This window comes from Porcisia hertigi, chromosome 33 (assembly GCF_017918235.1).
Source record: "Porcisia hertigi strain C119 chromosome 33, whole genome shotgun sequence".
NCBI lineage: Eukaryota > Euglenozoa > Kinetoplastea > Trypanosomatida > Trypanosomatidae > Porcisia > Porcisia hertigi.
Genome location: NC_090592.1, coordinates 1,089,175 through 1,103,780, shown reverse-complemented (window position 1 = coordinate 1,103,780; position 14,606 = coordinate 1,089,175). Strand labels below are relative to the sequence as shown.

Here is a 14,606-nt window from a genome sequence, read left to right as displayed (position 1 = left end):
TCATAGAGACCAACCAACAATGAAAGGCAAGAGGAAGCGATTCGCATAGAGGATGAACGGGATGTCCCCACCCTCCGCCCTGCCGCAGAGGAGGAGCGCGGTGGCCGGTTGCTAATGGGTGTCATAGTTGAGTTCCTCTTCTTCGCTGATGGAGGCAGAAAAACGACGAACTCGCCAGATCCTTTTTTTGCATCTTCACTTCGGTGAGTCCGCCCGGTAGCCCGAGCGAAAAAAAAAAAGACGCAACGCTATGATCACTGCCACTGTACAGTGTCGGTAACAGCACAAGGTAAACAAAGGGCTCGGGGTAGTCATAGAAGCCCACAGGGTGGGTGGGCTCGAATCTTAGGATCCAAACCCTAATGGTTGTTTCCTTTTCTTTGGGCAACAGAGGCAGCCGTGCACCGCCATTAAGGATTGGCTGTTTCTGTGCATTCCCCCGTGCATATGCACACACTCAAAGATACGCTCATCTCCGTGTGACTTTCCCACCAGCCGCCGCCCCCCCCCCCCCCCCACGCATCTCCCTTGGCTTCATCGTTCTCCCTCACCCCACCTTGTAGTCCCCACTAGAACGGAACCGACGCGATCGAAAACAGCTCAAGAGGTCGTGGCATCTCTGCTGAGCGGAGCACGCAGCCCAGTAGGGCGTCCGATTACTTAAAAAAAAAAACGGCAGGCAACATAGCATATGGGCAACTGTCCAGAAAAGACTTCCCTCCCACTCTCAACCCCCCCCTCGCTTTCACCGGCAGACCTGCTCAAAGGCACATCACGAGGTGTGACGCGGTTGTCGAAAACGCGACACAGACATCCCCAGTCAGTCATCAGAGCCCCATCTCTGCGACAATCACCACCCCCTCCTCTCCGAGGTGGCGCAGGCACCTCTCCCCCAACAGACAGCCAGACCCGGGGCGAGACGCGTTCGAACCAGCTGGAGACCTTGTTCACCTTACAGGCGACGCAAGCGTGTTCACCATGCACCGCCGCACCCGTGCTGTGTCATCTGAGCCTGCCGCCACCATAAGTAGTTCGTCATTCGGAGTAAAAGTGCGTGTGTGTATTGTTTTTTGCCTGTTTTTTGGGGGAGGGGGGGGACGACTATAACGGCACAAACGGATTCCCCTCACTCCCAAAAATGAAGACCCTAAAAGTCTCTTTTTGCGCCTAAACGGGCGTACAACACAAAGCCAACACACTTGATTGAACCCGCCCCGCCCTCCCCCCCCCTCCTCCGCCTCCGCATGTAGCGCACAACAGCAAAGACCCGAGTACCAGAGAGCGGAGACAGATTGTTCGTCATTCAAGGCTTCATTGAACTCGATTCCCCACCTCACTTCGTGATCCACATTGCAATTGATCGCCCTTTTTTCGAATACCGAACAGCGGCTTTGCTAGACGTGCCCCTGAAGGAATTGCTTGATGGGAGCGGTTGAGTACGAATGCACCGCAGTGTTCGGTCGGCTGCTCACATCGACAAAGTCCACCGGAATGCCCAACTGCTGAAAGGAGAAGCTCTTCGCTCTCGCCCCGGCTGACCCAGTCAGACGGTCATGGCCGGAAGCCGCCTCTCCAAACGTGCGGTCACTGTCGCAGTAATCCACAGAAAGGACAAAACGACGATTACCACCGCGGCTGCCCCCGCTGGACTTTCCAGTGCTGATGATTGTCTTGTTATTGACGTCGCGCACACTTTCTACGCGCCCTACAGCGTTTTGGCGCGACTCGATAGAGACAACCATGGCCGCCTCCAGGAGCCTGCACACCGCCTTAGAAGCATAGCTGATTACTTCGTCGCGCTTCGTGCACGCAAAGAGTAGTCGGCGAACCCCGTAAAACTCAGGTGTCTGCAAAACGTTGGTGAGGAGCTCCGCCAGTGCAGCGACGCCGCCTTCTTGGGGGTCGTGTACGGTTACAGAATCGATGACGACCACAACGTTTGCAGCTTCGTTGACGGCTTCCAGCATCCCCTCGTAGAGTCGCGGATGCCCAGGACAGTCTACAACCTTGATTCCCATGGAAGATTTAGAGCGGCCACGCTGCGCCGCTGCGAACATGTAACCTGTGTTCGGACACATACTTGTTCGTGTCTCAAGAAGCTGCTGGTGGTGCACGAGTTGTGCGAACAGAGCGGTCTTACCGCTGTTAGGCAAGCCAATCAGCACGGTGGTCATCCGCGGACGCCGCCGACTCCCAACGCAGCAAAAGCCCAATAGGCGGCCAACGATGAAGCGGACAAGAAGGTAGCCCAATAAGAGTGCTGCCGACAGCCACACCCACTGCGCGGGCGAAAAAGATCTCAGGTGCGCGACGATTGTTTCTGGTGTCATTGGCAGTGCAGCGATGTTTGGCATAAAATTATCCGCTAAGGCGATGGGTTGCGCAGCAGCGGCGGCCTCCACAACCTCAGTCACCTCCGGAGTTGCCGCATAGAGAACGATGGAGGGAGGCGATTCGATATGGCCTTCCCGCCGGTCTTCGCTGTTTCGCAAATGGGATACAATAATGGAGAACACTTGCTGCACCAGCTCTTGCGTCGCCGATGCATTCCGAGCTAGTCTTGCGAAAGCTGCAGCCAGGGTAGGCGGTGTTCTTACAGCCATTTCGTTTGCTAAGTGCGAGTCTGGATCGCTGTGATACCCTTTGGTGCTTTCCATTGCTGCCATGGCGGGAATTTTCTGCTGCACCGCTGCACAAAAGTCCTGCAAACCCGCAAGAATAGCCCTTCGTATCACGCTTTCTTGTTCGACAGGCATGTTGGCATCACTAGTTGCTCGCATGAGCTGATGTCCCTCGGCGGTAAACCTCTCGAGGGCGACCCGAACAGCCTCTACGATCGTCTCATTTACTAGCACCGAAGAAAGGAGAGTCATTCTGCAAAACGGCAATGACGTCACAGCACCCCTGCAGATTCCCTCGCTTTTGTGCTAGAGTCCCGTGGCAGACTCTTTTTTCTTTGAATGTGTGTGTGTCGGTGTGTCAAAACGTTTTTGTTGTTGTTTTTCTTTTTCTCCCGAGTTTAGGGGAGATTTTGAGCCCCCCAAAGACGTGCGGGTTTGAAACCAATAAATATAAATATATATGTATATATGTGTATATAGTTACACATGAGCACTACGTGTAGTAGAGGTGCGGAACAGAAACGGGGGTCGTGGTGGTGGTCGTGGTGGTGGTGGTGGTGGGATGTGGGGTAGGCGTGTGGCCATACCTAATAGATACACACACACACACACACAGAGAGAGACATTGTCACACGATTAGACCCATGTGCGCTAGATGAGAGCAACAATCAGGTACTCAATACTACCAAGACGGGATCGGCGTTACTGATATCACCCCACATCCTCGTCCCTTTGAAGCGTTCTTGCCGCAGGCCTAGACCAACTACGAGACCTTCTGCCCCTATTAGGGTTGTTCATTTTTGTGCAATTGCACATTAGCTCGTGCTTAAGCGCATCTCGTCACATGCGCAGAGAATATGTGCACAAACGGTCACACACACACACACACACACACACACACGCACACGCAGAGGCCGTGAACATGCGCGTCATCAACGTGGAAGAGGAGGAGGGGGGGGGAACCGAGAAAGGAGGACCGTGTGTCCGCTAAAAATCGGTCCTCCCCCCTTCCCCTTTTCCCGATCACCTCTTCTCTGCAAACAGAATGACAAGCCACCGAGGCACCAGAAGGGAGTGAAGAAAGGGGGGGGGAGATGTTAGATGACGATTACGCACCCCACGGAAACCTCCGGAATAACCGTGAGACATGGTCAAGGAATCCTACAGGGGACGGCGACTTCGTCAGTCTCCCCTACGCCAAGTGCGCCTCCACGACAACATCCCTCTCGCTTTTCCTTTCTCTATTTCTTGCGTCTGTGTATTCTCTTTCACGCCGGCGCGCTCTTGTTCAAGGATGTGTACGACCGCTTGAGGGCGTCGACGAGCTGCTTGTACTCTGGCATCCCTTTCGTCTCACCATAGACAGCAAACGTAACGGGATGTTCAATGAGAGACGAGCACACGTGGTGGAGACCCTCCATGGTCACCTGCGCACTGCCCTTGATCGTCTCCTGTGGTGTAATGGTGTAGTCGTGCACGAGGAGATTAAACCCCATATCATTCAGCAGCTGCTCGCGGCCCTCACCCAGTAGGATAAGCTGCGAGCTTAGCTGGTTCTTAGCCATTTCCAGGTGGACCGGAGTGATCCGCTGGCTAATGGACGCAGATTGGTAAACCATAATCTTGAGCAGGTTTTGGACGTGCTCGTGGGGTGCGGAGCCGTAGAGTCCAATCAACCCACCATCGCTGTACCAAGCCGTAATGCACTCCATGCCATGCAGGTTCGGCTCTCGGTTCAGTACCTCGCGAAAAAGCTTTGTTTGCATGCCCTTGCCAGGCCCGCCGGAGCTGAACGAGGTGCCGCCCCCCAGCAGCGTCTGAATCACCGAGTACGTGAAGTAGTCGGGATGGGCCATTGGAATTGCCTTGAAAAAGAGAGCCATGTGACTCAGGTTTTTCTCCTGAAACTTGTTCATCGACTCTGGCGCTGTCGTGTTCTGGACGTAATCGCAGCCACCCGTGTATGGGTGCACTGGGGACGTGGCACCAGCTGCCTGGCTCGCTGCCCCTGCTCTACACGACAGGTCTGGGGTTGTAATTGGCTCTGGGAACTGTAGTCGCGCCTCAGCCTCCTGCACAAACGCCTTGTGATCTGCCACGCCCGTCGCCGCGAGTACTGTCCGCTCCGGCGTCGTGTAGCGGCGGTGAAAGGCGTGAAACTTCTCCAGTGTCAGCGATTCCAATTGCTGCTCGGTCGGTGAGAGCGGATTGCCGAGTCCGCGCCCACTCCAGCCGGCTTTATGAACAAGTTCAAACAGCATGCTCGTCGCGTCTCGGCTCATAAGAGAGCTGCGATGCAGCGTCTGGGCCTTCGCGACGGCGAACTCGTCAGCGTCCTCGGTAGGATGCAGCCACATGCCGTTAAGCACATCAAGTGCCTCTTTCTGATGGTAGCGCGGCATCATGAGCATCACGGACATGGCCTCCCGGTTGTTGGTGACTTTATACGCGTTGCCAAAGATGCCCAGTGCTTGACTAATACTTTCTGTCGTCATGCACTTGTTACTGCGCAGCGGTAGCGATTCCATCACTGCTGCTGCACCAAAGCTGTCCTCCTCCTCGAATTTGGGGCCGTTCAGCGAGAAGAGCCCCATACCCGTGATGCCGTTTCCATCTTCGCACGTAATGACTCGGAGGCCGCTCGTTAGACGCGAGATGGTGAAGCTCTCACGTATGACTGTTTCGGCCACGCCCCGGACAAGGCGACTCGCCGCAAGCATGGCTTTTGATTCCCGTGTATGGTCGAGGAAAGATCACCGGTTGCCCCCCGCCGCCTGATTAGGACTCCTTGAGTGCTTGTGGGTCTGGAGTATGATAGAACGTGCGCGGGCGACGGGGATGAACTCAGTGAAAGGAGAGGGTGGGGGGCACCGAAGCGCACATACAGCTTGACACCTGAGAGCGACCAGGGAGAGTACAAAAAAAATTCGCGAGTGGGAAAAGCCGGGCTCGGGATTGAGTTTTTTTTTTTTTGGGGGGGGGGTAAGAGGGAAAGAAAGGAATGTAGAAGCGAATAGTGGTGGAGTTGAGCAGCGCAAAAGTGCATCATTCATTATGAGCGTTCTTTTGTTCAATGTGCATCAATCGCTTGTGGCATGCCGGCAAACTCCTCCAATTTTTCGAGCACAGAGGTTCAATCTCAAGAAAAAAGTCGGCAAAAAAAAAACAGCACGGCGCACTCTTTTGCGGCCCTTAGACTCGAGGTAAGACTGTAATCCCCAGCTCAGCCTAGTCATCGAGAAGTACGGTAATAGGAATTACTTCCCTCCCACGTGGTGATTCCCTCTTCTGCCTCTCCAGCTCAGTTAAACGGATCGTTGGCTGACGCGCATTCGCTTGAACTTGCTTCACGCTACCCCTCCCTTCCTCAGCTTTCACCTGTTCCTTTACGTGTGTGTGGGCCACAGGTCTGTGAATAGAAAGAAATACGTTCACTTGTCATATATATATATATATATATATTGATTCGCTGTCTCCCCGCGCGCGCTTGTGTGTGTACATGTGACTCAAGCGAGTCACACATGCAACATTAGTCTTTTGTTGGGATTTCCTGCCCTATTGTGTTTGTTTTTTCTCATCTTTATTTAAAAGCCCATGATTTTATTTTTTTGATTTGCTTCTCATTTGTGAACTCGTAAGTAAGAAATCACCAAGTGACAGTGTGTATCGGATTACTTTCTTCTCTGTTTGTTGGGGGGAGGGGAGGGGGCGGAGGCTGCTAGGCATCCCCACAAAAATGGGCAGCAGACTTACTTCACGATACCCCTCTGTTCTACGCCCTGTCTTCACGAGGTAAGAGGCACACACACACACACACACCAAAGGAGATCAAAGGACCACCACCCGCTCCCCAAACACACACACACACACACACACCGCACAGCATTTGATCTCCTCCTCACCGTGCATCGATATTATTCACAGGCATCACTGACTAGAGCGTCCCTAGGTAGGTTCTGCCAAAGCTTCGCAGGGTGGTCTACATGCACTGTAATGCACCCGCTCGCCTGTAGAGGTATTCGCTCTGCACTGGAGATGGAGCGAAGGGAATAAAAAAGGGAGAGCGGCTCGCAACGCGCCACATGCTCAGTGTGCACTCTCTTCTCGACACAGCCCTTTATTTTTTCCCGAGTGAAACCCCATCGCCCACTTGCTATACGCCCGCGCTTTTTGAAAAAACGCTTCTGGACACGGTGGAAAATGTCAGTCCCTTCGTTTGCATCTTCTTCAACGCCTCGCACGGCGCGGGAAACTCATCAGAGCCGAGTGCACGGTGGTATACCTGCATCCGTTGTACGATCTTGTCGATTCCTGCCACATTATCGGCGTAGTAGCATAGACCGCCTTTCCACGCAGGGAAACCAAAGCCGTACACAGAGATGCAGTCAATGTCAGCCGCGTCAGTGATGATACCGTCGGCCATGATCTTGGCTGCCTCGTTCACCATGGCGAGCACAATCCGCTCGAAAATCTCCTCGTCACGGAATGGTCTTCGGGTGATACGGCGGTGCCTGCTGCAGTCGATCGTTCGGTACTCGACGGAGTAGCTGTGCTGCATAATGAGTGATTGAAGGCTGAGCAACGGGTAGCGACGGCGCGACGCTGTTGCCGCTAATCCCGTTGTGGCGTTGGAGGACGTAGGAGTGCCGTCCTCACCGCTGGCAGCACCTGCACCAGACTCACCACTAACGTCATTCTTGGCGCCCACGTGTCTTGGTGAGGATTTGGTCCACACCCAGGATGCGATGGGGTGCCGCAGGCGATGCTTCAGGGTTGCCTCCTCCGTGGTCACGTAGGTGTACCACCCCTCGCCCGCCTTGCGGCCGATGGCGCCGGCTGCGATGAGTCCGTTGGGAATGTCATACACAGCGCGACTGGGTAACCACCACGCGTTGCTCAGCTCAACAGCGCCTGGCTCACTTGGCCCAATGCTCACCCGCTTAGGTGGCGGTGTTGAGCTGGCGTGGTCCTGCGCTGCTGCCGCTGACATGGACGCACGCGCCATGGCTATCACGTCAAGTCCCATGATGTCCTCCAGCTCAAAGATCCCACGAGTGAAGTGAAAACTCTTGCGCAGAGCGCTGTCAATCTGTAGAGGAAAGCAGCCGTCCTCCAGCATTGCGTAGGCTTGATAAAGTGCTGCGAGCAGCAACCGTGTCCCCACGTAGCCGTGGCGGCTGATGGAGACAATCGGGTACTTGTCCAGTAAGCACAAGAGATGCATAATACGCTCTACGACCCAGACCTCTGTCGCCGTTCCCCGGATCACTTCCACCAGCGGGGACTCATTCGCTGGGGGGAAAAAGTGCATGCCAAGCACCTGGCCCGGGCGTCTCGTCACGGCTGCGAGTTTATTCACGTCTTGGGCTGACGAGCTTGTGGCCAGGATCGTGGACGGTTTGCAGACAGAGTCGAGTTGCGCGAAGATGTTCTCCTTAACCCCTGGAACCTCTGGCGCACACTCAAAGACCAGATCCACGTCCACAAGAGGAGAGGGAGCTGACCCGATGCAGCTGCCCGTTACGTGCAGACGACGCAGCATGTCGTCACAGCGGTGGACTGAGAGCCGGTGTGCCTCAACGCAGCCACGCAGATACTTTTCGATGGTCTGGCGAGCGGTTTGTAGCCGCACTGGATTCATGACCACCAGAATTACTTCGATATCCGCTTGCCAGAGCAGCATAAGGGCGATCGACGATCCCATAGTACCCGAGCCAATGACAGCCACCGTCTTGAGTCCTAGCGGCATCGTTGCGTCGTCAGTGCGAGGAGCGTGCACGGGGGCCGGCGCATCTGTCGGCTGTGCGGCGTGTGGCCCAGCTGTACTAGAATTATCCGTGATGAACTGTCCTTGAGACGGGCGCTGCTGCCCCATCGATCTCATCTCCCATGTCATAGATGTTCGCTGCGCCGCACGCAGCAGATGTTGCGATGCCTGCGCCTCAGACAAGAGGAGGCAGGACTCGAACAACGCCTTCTCTGCCGCTGCGTAGGCTGTTGCTGGGTCCGTGCCACAGGCACCAGAAGAACTCGGAGGATCGGTCAGCCCCCCGTCACGGCAGCTGTGTGTGACGGCCAGTTTCACGGCCTCTATCGCGCGGTACGGGGCCTGAACCTCGCGTGGCACCGATTCCCGCAGTTTGTGCTCTAGCCATGCGCACCAGCCGCGTTTAAAGAAAGGGATTGCTGCGTAGGCCGGGGAGGTGCGACGACGGCTCAAGGCGAGCGCCTTTGCCGCCCTTGCCTCCTCCTCCTCTGCACCGCGTGTCAACGTGGTGCCCGCCATTACATGTCTCTGAATAAAATCGGTCAATGCGGTCCACATGCGAAGGGCACCGCACGCTGGCGCCTCAATAAGGCCGATCTGATAAGCCTCCTTGGCGTGCAATGGGCGACCGTAGCACAGCATATTTAGTGCTTGTGGCACTCCAACCTGGCAGACAAGCCGCTGCGCACCGCCACCGCTGGGGGTAATCCCAAACAGCACCTCCGGGAAGCGGAACCTTGCGTTCACTTCACAGATGCGGTAGTCCGCCGCTAGGGCGAGTTCGAGCCCCCAGGAGGAGCACAGGCCTCGGATAGCTGCTATGCACACTTTGGGGCACCTGGCCACAGCGGCTGTGAGCTCCGACAGAGACGGCACGGGCGGGTGCGCGGTGGGGTCGGAAACTAAGCACTCCTTGAAGTTGCTGATATCGATGCCACTGGAGAAGAACCGGTGGCTGGTCGAGGTCAGCACAATAATGACACAGCCTGTATCGGCTTCCAGCGCCTTGAGAGCCCGCAGAATCTGCCCTCGCATTGGTGCGCACAAAACGCAACCGCCTACTTGCGACCGCGGTGGCGCCGATCCCAGCATGCGGATCAGCCCGACCGCACCGCGGCGTTCTATGCGGACATAGATGTTGTCCTGCAAATGCTTCGATAGGGTTTCCAAGCGATGCATGGCGTAGTCATTCGATGCAGGAACGATTCACCCTGCGTATGAGCATCAACACGAGGAGGAGGAGTTCCAACTAGTGGCAAATCCACGAGAGTCAAAAAAAAAAAAGACGGAGGGCGCCGAGGCTTATGAAATGATGCGGCCACTGACTGTGGTGCAGCCGGGTGTAACAAATGCGGCGCAGGATAAGGTGAGGGCGTTGATTTTTCTAGTAGTGAGTGAATGAAAAAGTAAGGCAGCGGAATGGCACTGTGACATCCCCCATTGAGACCAGGTAAAGCCGCGCTGCTGGGGCGAGGGAGTCAATGCCACGACGAGAGTTGGTGTTCAATGCCGCCAAAAATAAGCGAGAAAAAGATTGGACGGCTACAGCAGCAATAACTCCCCCCCCCTCCCCTCCCCCACGCGCGCGCTGACATGGAAGTGCGAAGACACGTAACCTGATGGGAAGTAGAGGAAGCACATGCGCCCCGGTTCAATGTAGCTCTCCATGTCACCCCTGTTCGTCTCCTGTGGAGGCAAAATCTTTCCAGGGTCCTTGCCTACATGTTCCTCCTCGTCCACATCGATGTCCGGGCTGGGAGTGGGCTGGGATGGGGTAAAAGTGTCAGCTGTTGGGATGTCTGGAATGCGTACGCAATTTTTTCTTCTTATGTGAGAGCGTATTCTTTAACCTTCACAGAGAAATGCCGTCACTATGACCAGTCGTTGGCCACAGCTTGTGTTAGTGAAGATGCACATGAAGAATTCGACACCTCCCCCCCCCACCCTTGAGAGGCACACACCAAAGAGGTATTTAAAACAGAAGGAAAGTTTAGGAGGGAGGGAAAAGGGAATGAGGGGCACACAGCCCCCTCCCCCCCCCCCCAGCTGAATTCACGACTCCCGTGGCCACAGGATGTGCGAAGGGATCGGCAGAACGACATCAACGCAGCCATGCTTGCCAGGGGCAGTACGCCATCAAGTTTGGCTGAAGTAGCCCTTCAAACTCCATTTGTCGGAGATCGATACGCCTGCGGCTATGAAGCGGTTCCATGTCACCTCGATTCGACGGGGTCGTCAAACCTGTGCCGTCCCCCTTGTTTTCTTCTTCGGCCACCTGCTCCGCTCGTGGCTCGCTCTGCAGCGTGTATCGGTTGAGGAGCGGCTCCAGAGCGGCTGCGATGCTATCAAATGTATCCCCGTTGGCAGTGCTCGAGGTAAACCGAGTCGATTCACGAGCCGATTTGTCGCTGTCTCGGAGCTGCGGCGCGACATCTACTCCCATGAGCTCCGATATCGCCGCGCAGTGTGCGAACGTAACGAGAGCTAGTCGAGCTTCACGGAAGAAAGGCAGCCGACTGTGCGTGTATAAACCTCCATCTGACCCGGCGCTGCTCCCCATGGACGAGGCGAAGGGGCCACCACCACTATCATGAAGTCGGCGCAACTCCTGCGCCGTCCACTTCAGCAACCGGCGCCGCACACCCTCGCCGCTAGCTTCGTCGATGTGGCCCTTCAGGAAGCGGAAGAGAGGAAAGATGTGCCGAGCAGCACGCAGCCGCTCTTCCATTGTAACGTAACGCCTACTGGCCCCAGTTGGGGGCGCCATGCGCAGACGTACCGGCTGCACCGGGGCAGCTGTGAGAAGCGAGGACGAGGCGCCACCAGAAAATGCGGTCGCGGACCGCCCAAAGGCGGCCGTGGCGCTCCTAGTACTGCTGCGTGGCTGCTCCACGGGCATACTGCCCTTCGTGACGAGTGTTATCAGCTTGTGCAGTAGCCCTATAGACTCATCTTCAGTTCCCAGCATCGACAGGCTGGGGGCAAGGTAGAGTAGATATACTGGCCTTTCCACGCGCGTCACAACGTGAAGATAAAAGAACAACATGTCCGTCCACCAATCCGCGTTCCCGCACGAGCCGGCCACTTGCTGACGACGGAGATCATCGGCAAGGCGACCGTACACAAGCGTTGCGCAGTCCCGCAGAGTGCGGAGATAAGGCTGCGACAATGTGTTAAAGAGGCGCTCGAGGGGCGGTGCGGACGCGCGCGACGCACCCGTAAGGGCGGCAGAATTCCAGTCAGCCAGGTCAGCCTCACTGCTGCAGCCCAGCGTGCCGGTACACTGATGAGAAAGCGCAGCGGGAGACAAGGGTGCGGGACTGCTGAAGGCAGAGGCTGCCGTTCCCGGATGTACCCTACCGGCGCCTGCAGCGGTGATGGGGTCGCAAGGAAACGCCCTGAGCACGCTGCTTCCGCCACTGCCGGAAAACGACGATGTCTGCGCCGATATAGCTGCGGGGCTACCTAGTCCAGTGGTCCCTGGAGAACCATACGGGGATCCGTTGATCGACGCGCGGCGCGCTTGTGGGATCATCATGGAGGTTGAGCCGCCGTTGCCGAGCCCGTAGACGCCTCCGAGCCGGGAGCACCCAGTGTGCTGATCTTCTCCATCCTGAAACTCTAGCGTCACCTCCACATCCAGCAGCCGGTTCAGGAGTATGCGAACAATATCGTTGCGGTACGACAACAGCTTGTTATTGTGCTCGACCGTGACGTCGAGGAAGCTCGGCGTGCCGGATGCCCCGGTTGAGCTGGGGACGACTACGGCGGCGCTACTGCCCTCACCGCTGAGTCGGCCAGCCACACCCGCAGCGGATCGTCCCCCAACGCCGGCTGCTGCCGCAGCAGAGCTGTCACTGCCTTCACCTACGCCACCACCGCAGACCCTCGTGTAGTGTCTACCTTGTCCAGCCGCGAGGCCGCCGTTCACTCCTGAGCTGGCGCGGCCCCGCCCACGCGCGTCTGCGTCGCTCAGTTCTGTGTCGCTTGCAGTCGTGGTGGTCTCCACCAAGGACAAGGAGCCACTAAACGGGAATGGGTGTGGCAGCGTCGGCTGTAGCAGCGCCGTCTCGCCCACCCTCGCACCCTCCAGAATGGTCGCGCTCACGTAGCCAGACGGCAACACGCCGGTGTTCGGCAGCATCGACGACAGCAAAGCGTGGCGGCGCTCGTGCTGTGGCGACGTCGGAGACGACCATCCTCCAGCGTCCGTTCCGCTCTCTTCTGACGTGCCCCCCGCTATGGCCGGGGAAGAGGAGCACGTAGCGCGCGGCGGCAGTGACGGGAAGCCACCTACACTTCCCCTACCCTCCACATAGCGGGGCCGCAGCGCCTTGAGCAACTCCACGGCGCGCTGCAGACTTTGGCTGTTGCCCAAGTGCGGATGGTACGCTGGGGTCTGACCCTCAAGTGCCACGTAAAGCAAGACAGCGGTGCACGCCACGTGGTGGCGCCGCTCCGCCCATCGTCGCCTCGGCATGAAGTCGGCGGAGCAACCCTCTAGCAACTCCACAACGTAGTTGGGGCTGTACTTCGTTGCTACCGCGTTCAGGACGCGAATAACGCTGTCGCTTGGGATGGAGCGACGTGCGCAGTCGCGCACAGGTAAGCGCAGTTGACACGGTTTCAGCAGCACCTCGAGAACACCGCGAACCGTTTGTTGCGACTGATCAATCAGGGTCAGGCACACACGCTCAAATGCGATTTGAAGACGTACGTGCCAACGTGCGACGGCGTGCGCCGCTGTCACGGAGCGGTTTGAGCCTCTCGGCCGGCGGGTTGGCGCCCCAGCACAACCCGGTCCGCTGCCAGCATGACCATCGCCACTGGCGCTGGCCTCGCCAGGACCGCGCAATGGCGCACCCGCAGAATTCCCCGCCACTGTTTCCACAACGCGCCACCACGGCATTGTGTGGAGGACGCCAAGCACCAAAAGGCGCAGCTCTGAAAGTGCGCTACGGTACGTGCTAATCAGCGTATCGACCTCCATGCTCGCTGTAAGACCCCTAGCAGAAAGCGAGGTATCGCTGCTATTGCTACTGGAGCCTAGCGCCACTAACGGACGATTAAGCTCACGCAGCCACCTATCCGCCCCTATAAGGTATTCCACCACCTCTCGATCACGCATCTCAGCCAGTGAGGTGCGCCGCAGAAGATCCTGGATGGTCTGAAGGTGAGGTAGGCTTTGCTGCAGGACATACGCGTCCCCAGCAGGGGTGCCGGCCAAACCGCTGTAACAGCGGTGTGCCTGTCGATTTCGGAGGAGTCCACACGACGCGAAAAGGGCGGGGTCGGGGAACTGCTCTGGGGATGCAATACTCAGTGCACCCCTGCCGTCGTTGTCGAGGGCGTAGCCATCCTGAAGCGGGGGTGAACAGGAGCCGCTGTGGCAGCGCTTACGCCCACTGGATCGCATTCCGTTTGCTCAGAGTCAGTCGGCCGACTGGTTTGGTTGGGAGAGAAAGCCAAAGTCTGGACGGGAGGCCCTAGTGACCGTACGCGGCCTCGCTCTGGTATGTGTGAATTCTCAAGGGAGCCACAGCCACACTCCCTCCACACACTTGACGTGAATATGGGGAGAGGGGGAGAGAGGGGGGCAGGAGAACGTGTCTTTAACCAGTATGATGACCTCTCTGTCTGTGTTAGAGGGACGTTATGTTTTTTTTTATATCGGCAGATGAACTAGACACCAATAGGCACACACGCAATGCCTTTTTTTTTTGTTTGTTTCTTTTTCTTCGCCTTCTACCCCACAACGACGCGTGTGAGCGTGTACGTTTGTGTTTCACTCCAATCAAACGCCAGACAGAAATCCGTCGAGCGATACAGACCCAATACGCACACCTTACAAATACACCCAAAGCGGGAAAGAACGATGGAGAATGGGGCACCTACGCTAATGGTGGGGAGTTTGCGAGCATCGAAGCCTCCGTGGCATACTGTGAAGGGCCCGAGCACACCGTTGGGCCAAGAGGTAAAGCCACACACGCAGCACCAAAGCAGACGACATGTGCGACAGTGCGCATGTGTATCTGTTTGAGCGGTTCTGCACGTGCATCGCGGATGCATCGAAGCACAGCCACTTTATGCGCGGGGAAGTGAGTGCTTGGCATGTGCTGTATCGCTCTTCTTCGTTTTTTTTTCCATATACAAACTTCTCATGTAGGCGATCAGGTAGAAGGGATGAAGGGAGGAGGGGGGCTAGACGTGGGTACGTG

At 56.8% G+C, this 14,606-nt stretch overlaps 4 protein-coding genes across 4 annotated transcripts; all 4 read right to left on the bottom strand.

The window, feature by feature from the left end:
• Window positions 1-1,394: 1,394 nt before the first annotated feature.
• On the bottom strand, window positions 1,395-2,873 carry JKF63_02293 (uncharacterized protein; the record flags this gene model as incomplete). The annotated part of the gene is made up of 1 exon (XM_067898333.1): window positions 1,395-2,873. The coding sequence occupies one exon, from the start codon at window positions 2,871-2,873 to the stop codon at window positions 1,395-1,397; it is 1,479 nt and encodes a 492-aa protein (XP_067754490.1).
• A 1,016-nt stretch (window positions 2,874-3,889) lies between these two features.
• Window positions 3,890-5,341, bottom strand: JKF63_02292 (uncharacterized protein; the record flags this gene model as incomplete). Its single annotated transcript, XM_067898332.1, has 1 exon — window positions 3,890-5,341. One exon carries the CDS (start codon window positions 5,339-5,341, stop codon window positions 3,890-3,892), a length of 1,452 nt encoding a protein of 483 aa, XP_067754489.1.
• A 1,433-nt stretch (window positions 5,342-6,774) lies between these two features.
• On the bottom strand, window positions 6,775-9,567 carry JKF63_02291 (uncharacterized protein; the record flags this gene model as incomplete). Its single annotated transcript, XM_067898331.1, has 1 exon — window positions 6,775-9,567. The coding sequence occupies one exon, from the start codon at window positions 9,565-9,567 to the stop codon at window positions 6,775-6,777; it is 2,793 nt and encodes a 930-aa protein (XP_067754488.1).
• A 922-nt stretch (window positions 9,568-10,489) lies between these two features.
• Window positions 10,490-13,804, bottom strand: JKF63_02290 (uncharacterized protein; the record flags this gene model as incomplete). The annotated part of the gene is made up of 1 exon (XM_067898330.1): window positions 10,490-13,804. One exon carries the CDS (start codon window positions 13,802-13,804, stop codon window positions 10,490-10,492), a length of 3,315 nt encoding a protein of 1,104 aa, XP_067754487.1.
• Window positions 13,805-14,606: the final 802 nt, after the last annotated feature.